Consider the following 5,544-nt stretch of genomic DNA (forward strand, 5'->3'; position numbering starts at 1 on the left):
TTATTTTCTTATGTGGAAATTTATTTAAATTTTGGGTTTTTATTAGATGTTTATTCATAGGTGGGTTTTTATTCGAGGTATATGAGCTGTATGTGCTTATATTTAAACAACCCTAAAAAAATCTCTCCGTAGCATGGGTAACAACATTATTGATTGGTTATTTGTGAAATTTATTCAATCTGATAGTTACAAATAATAAGAAGTGTATAAAAAATTTAAAAAAAAAGTGTAAAAATCATTTTCTTGAAAATTAGAGTACAAAGTAATCTTTTTTAAATACTAATAATTGTTCACTTCTAAGTCTCTCCTTTTCCATTTATCTATAACTCCAAGATTGAACCATAACCTATCATTTATGGAGGGAGAGATGTCTCAGTCGGTGCATCATCATCAATAGTGGTATAGTACTTACGCTAAAGACACAACTTATTAGTTGTCAAAATAACTTGCATGCTTACAAGTCCAGCTTTTATTTTAAGTGGGGAGAAACCTACGTGGTACAAGAATAAGATTCCCCTTATATTATGGTTCGGCATATTTCATTTCCATTTCTCTCTAACAAGAAAATTGAATGGGGAAACTGGAAAATAAGAAATGAAGTCGGATGATTGTTCCCCTTCTTGTTGGAAAAGTATAAATGTATGTGGCTGGTTTTAAATTTTAATTGGTGAACAAACAACAAAGCTTCATATTCTTTTCAAGAATAAACAATGTAGTGGGAACAAAGCAGCTTTCAGATATGTTCTCCCCACATTATCAGACATTATTCATAATTTAAATTTAACTTTATAATAAGTGGTCATTTAAATTTTTTTTTTTTTCGTATTTTTTCTTTTGCCGTAGAATTAAGATCAAAATGGGGGGATCACAATTTAAAAGACTTACAATGATCGAGATGTCATCGTGACAATAAACTCTTGTATTTTTTAATAATTATGGTCACAAAAATATCGTAAAAATAGTTATGCTCGTAGAATATCTACCTCTTATCCAATCGTACACGTTCGACAAAGAAAGAGATTTTTGCCAAAATGCCCATGCATGTCAACCATGCATTCCTCCACTAGAACAAATTTACAAGTAATAAAATTGGGCTAAAAAAGAAAACTATAAAGTAGATTATCGCAAAATAATTAACAGGGATGTGAGAATATGCATGTGTACCAGTGTTTGTGACTGTGTTTCTCAGAAAGAAAGAGAGGATGAACATGAGCATGAAGATTTTACTTCCCTTTATTGGAATGGTGATGGCGATTATGGCTCAGACTGGGAGTGTGGTAGTAAACAAAGCAGCGATGTCCACAGGGACCAATGCATACATCATCGTCGTCTACGGCAACACCATCGCCGCCCTCATTCTTCTTCCTTCTGCTCTCATCTTCCACAGGTTAATTGTAGATAATCCTTCCTTCTTTCGTGCATACAAATTATTTGATCAAATCAGCTGATTTATTATTTTACTGTACTTCTGCTCCGTCTCTCTCTAAAGTCTTGACAGTATTATTGCTCCGAGCGAATCCCAAATCTGAGGGACTTTGCATGTGCTAATTAGTAAATTGGATTACTCCTCATATTGTCAATTGATTTTATGATGGAATTCCAACTTTCTTTAACCATCCATCCTTTTCTTTTCTTTTTTCTTCTCACTTTGATGTTCTGGTTACTAGCAGATCGGAGCGCCCTCCCCTTACATTCTCCATACTTTGCAGAATCTTCTTGCTTGGCCTGTTTTGGTAGGTAACATTCTAATTAATTACATGTGAATTATAATTTAATTACATTTTTTTAGAAATTTAATCAGAGATCATCATATATGCAGTTGTTCAGCGCAAATATTTGGAAATATTGGCATAGAATACAGCTCTCCCACGCTTAGCACGGCCATGCTTAACCTCATCCCAGCTTTTACCTTCATACTTGCCATCATTTTTAGGTACTAATTTTCTTTAGTGAGAGAATAATAATATTTGTTTGAATTTGGGGGGGGGGGGGGGGGGGGGGGGGGGACCAGCACTTTATATAGTGCTTCTCAGTAAATATGTAATTAAGTTCTTTTGAACTGATGGCAAGTACTGTTACTGTACGACTATGACTAAAGATATTAGACTCTCTTCAAAGTTGATTTTCTTATAAAATCCAATTAGAACGGGTGTATCCATCTAAACACAGGAGTTGGTGATGAGAAATACTGCTTAAGTACCTCCTTCTCGACTCCAATTGGCTATACTTGAAAAATTTATAATAGATTTCATATTCAAAACTAGAGTGTGGAAAAAGACTTATTACTACAACTTTTATAGTAGTAAGTAAAGTACGGGATGACAAAAAAAATTGAATATAATAATAATTATGTGAAAACACGTAAGAACTTCAATACATAGTACGTTCAATTTTAATCATGTACTTTTCTGCATCGTTGATCTACGAGAGCATAAATTATTTTTCAAAAATGTGTATGTGCATCTATATTATAAGCTTTTCCTATATAAATAGGGTTTTTATTACTTCTTTTTAGTTGAAACTTCAAAGGGTCAGCTGACTGTATGGGTATGCATGCTCCATTGTTATACTTATTGGAAGAGAAGATGAAAGTGATGGAATTAGATTAACATTTATGTTACGTAGAAGTAATTAGCATGCATTGCTTCAAATGAGTATTTAGGATGGAAACTGTAAACTGGAGAAGCTCAAGCAGCCAGGCAAAAGTTTTTGGAACCGTAATGTCAATCGGAGGAGCATTTGTTGTAACATTTTACAAAGGTCCACCGATCATACGGCTATCTTCATCACTTCCTAATTCACCCTATCAAATCTTTTCCTCATCGAGATCAAACTGGATCCTCGGAGGGCTTTTTCTTGCAGTTCACGCCTTCTCAATTTCTTTATGGTACATTCTGCAGGTAACTACCCCTAATATTCAGTTACCCTTTATAAAGCTGAAAGTAAAGAACAAGAGAATTATAACAATTTTTCCTTCTATTCGTTTTTCTTTCAAAATTCCAAATGTTTGCATTGCAGGCAACGGTCGTTAAGAAGTACCCCGCAATTTTGCTCTCAGTCTTTTTCCAATGCTTATTCGCAACCATTCAGTCTGCAATATTTGCTTTAATTGCAGTTAGAGATGCAAGTGCCTGGGAAATAAGGCTGGATGTGGGGTTGATTGCTGCTTTATACACTGTAAGCAATTTTTTACGCTGTAGCATTTACTCAATATTTGGAAGTGATCTAGCATAACCCTTTAATTAGAATTATTAATTTTTGAGTTGTATGCACATATTCTAGCATATTTGAGTATACGGATTGATTATTATGTTAAAATATATATTTTATTATCATACAGGGAATTGTTGCGACGGTTCTTTATTTCAGTGTAATTGTCTGGTGCGTAGAGAAGGTTGGAGCTTTTTATTGTTCTATGTTTAAGCCTATTGGCATCATTTTTGGTGTGATCATGGGTGCCATATTTTTGGGAGATTCAGTCTACATCGGAAGGTATAAATTAATATTGTTGTTCATATCATTTGTTTCAACCTCTTGTGTTTGATTTTGTTTGATATTTAATCATTGAAAGTTGGTGAAAGCTAAAGCTTGTTGACAACGTCTTTGGCTTGTTAGAAAATCTAGCTCACGAGTCATGATTAAGAAATAATACATTCTTATTAGCAAATTAATGATGATTATAGAACAACTTTGCAGTTTGGTTGGTGCAGCCATAATCGTTACTGGATTTTATGCCATGATGTGGGGGAAGGCCACAGAAGAGAAGCTGATCGAAATAGAATCACTGGACCAAAATAAGCTCCCTTTGCTACAACCCGGAATACAAGACAAGAGAAGCAGTAGTATTGGTGGGTAACTGTCCTACGTAAACACACATCTCAACTCCTGGTTCACAGGGTATTATCTCCACCTTAACCATCTAGGTAAAAAGTCTAATGAACTTTTCATCATATAAAACTTCTGTGCAATTAGGACATAAACTTTCAACTTGTCAAGTGAAAATTATTTTGTAAAGTGTAAATTATTATCTCGCTCTTTTAATCTATGACTTACACATTGTGACTTATGCTATATCGAGCCCACTACATCTGCAACATGAAAACTGATTAAAAAATTGTAACATGAAGGAATATGTGTGAATTTCTAGTTGGATGCATTTTATGGCTCATAAAAAATTGAAAATGAGATGCATTTATCAATTCAACATGTTGTGGATTCAAATTTCTTCCTCCTTAATCTTGGACAAAATTGCACCTATAAAACAATTAATACCTTACGGTCAAGGTCAAGAGCCTTACGCGCCCACGATGATTTTGGGGGGGGGGGAGCTTTGGCCGAAGAACTTCCGATACCAAAGTTAAAATTTATAGAGAAAAGTGTTTAGAGAGTATTTGAGATTTTTTTTAAGTGTGTTGGAATCATCTTTTGGTGAAAATGGGAGCCTATTTATAGGGATAGGCCGGTCCTCTTTGGAGAAAGAGTGGCCAGCCATTAGGTGGGTTTTTGGGTTTAATTTTGGTTTAATTAGCCAATTTTAATAAGTATTAATTGGCTAATTAAACATAAGGGAAATGTTTTGGTAGTTACATAATATTTAGAATAAATAGATAATTAGGTTATATAATAATTAGCTAATTGATTTAGCTATAAAAGGGAAATTAGGTAAAAGATATATGGGATGAAATAAATTTTAGGAATTACCTTGTAGAAGGATTTGATGAGATGATTTTTTGAATTGTTACCTTTTTTGGGCATTTTTAACTTGGTTGAGGATGATCGTTCGCTACTCGCGCGCAGAAATCCTGATACACCTTAAGGGTATTTTTATCTTCTTTATCCAAAGATTCACATGTCACCTAATGAATATTTTTGGTTCCACACATGTGACATCAAATAAAAGGTATGAAATTCAGTGAAAATCTTAAAAAGGTACATAAAATTTTAATATTTTTTGTAACAAAGTAAAAGAGCGCAGTTAGACAAATAACGATGTGTCACCAAGGGATTCTCTCGTACAATTAAGATTTTGTTACAGTGTCAATGTCGTTCATCACATGTTCAAATAATATCCTATCCATTTAATGAACAATTATCACATGACAAAGTGATTACATAAAAATAGTAAGGGTGTTCGCACAATTTTTTTTTTACTTTCCACATATTCCGTTAGTTTTTGTCATTTAATCATCTTTATTTATTCGATCCAACGGTTAAAATTTCAAAAGATATGTGAAAGATAAAATGGTATGTAGATAGTACCAGCCCTAAAAAATTATCTCGGAAGCTCGTAAATTTGATTCTTCCCATTTAAAATCATTTATGTTATCTGTCATTTGATACTATAATCTAGTGATATTTCTCTTCATTTGTAAGTGAGAGGCTCGATTCTCGTTAAATACTAATTTGAATCATATTATTACTAACCTATTGTGTAATAATATTGTTGGTTAAAAAATACATAGTTTCTTTAATCTAAACAAAAAAACAAACGATGTTTCGGCTAGATTCATAATGAACCTAACGAGATAATGAATAAAAGAATCG

The 5,544-nt window shown here is 33.2% G+C and overlaps 1 protein-coding gene across 2 annotated transcripts; it reads left to right on the forward strand.

Moving 5' to 3' along the window:
- Positions 1-1,140: 1,140 nt before the first annotated feature.
- Positions 1,141-4,060, forward strand: LOC137738020 (WAT1-related protein At3g28050-like). 2 transcript variants are annotated; one of them, XM_068477621.1, is made up of 7 exons: positions 1,141-1,387; positions 1,668-1,733; positions 1,820-1,933; positions 2,663-2,900; positions 3,019-3,177; positions 3,341-3,492; positions 3,697-4,060. In XM_068477621.1, exons 1-7 carry the CDS (start codon positions 1,203-1,205, stop codon positions 3,854-3,856), a joined length of 1,074 nt encoding a protein of 357 aa, XP_068333722.1. In that variant the 5' UTR covers positions 1,141-1,202; the 3' UTR covers positions 3,857-4,060. The 2 variants fall into 2 exon arrangements, with proteins under 2 accessions (XP_068333722.1, XP_068333723.1); XM_068477622.1 differs by having other exon boundaries at positions 1,671-1,733.
- Positions 4,061-5,544: the final 1,484 nt, after the last annotated feature.

This window comes from Pyrus communis, chromosome 6, assembly GCF_963583255.1.
Source record: "Pyrus communis chromosome 6, drPyrComm1.1, whole genome shotgun sequence".
NCBI lineage: Eukaryota > Viridiplantae > Streptophyta > Magnoliopsida > Rosales > Rosaceae > Pyrus > Pyrus communis.

Bases quoted from the DNA above. Each gene is read 5' to 3' on its own strand.
- LOC137738020 (XM_068477621.1), top strand. From the start codon at position 1,203: ATGAACATGAGCATGAAGATTTTACTTCCCTTTATTGGAATGGTGATG. The intron at 1,388-1,667 runs GTTAATTGTAGA...TCTGGTTACTAG, and splicing joins TCTGCTCTCATCTTCCACAG to CAGATCGGAGCGCCCTCCCC. The intron at 1,734-1,819 runs GTAGGTAACATT...TCATATATGCAG, and splicing joins TTCTTGCTTGGCCTGTTTTG to TTGTTCAGCGCAAATATTTG.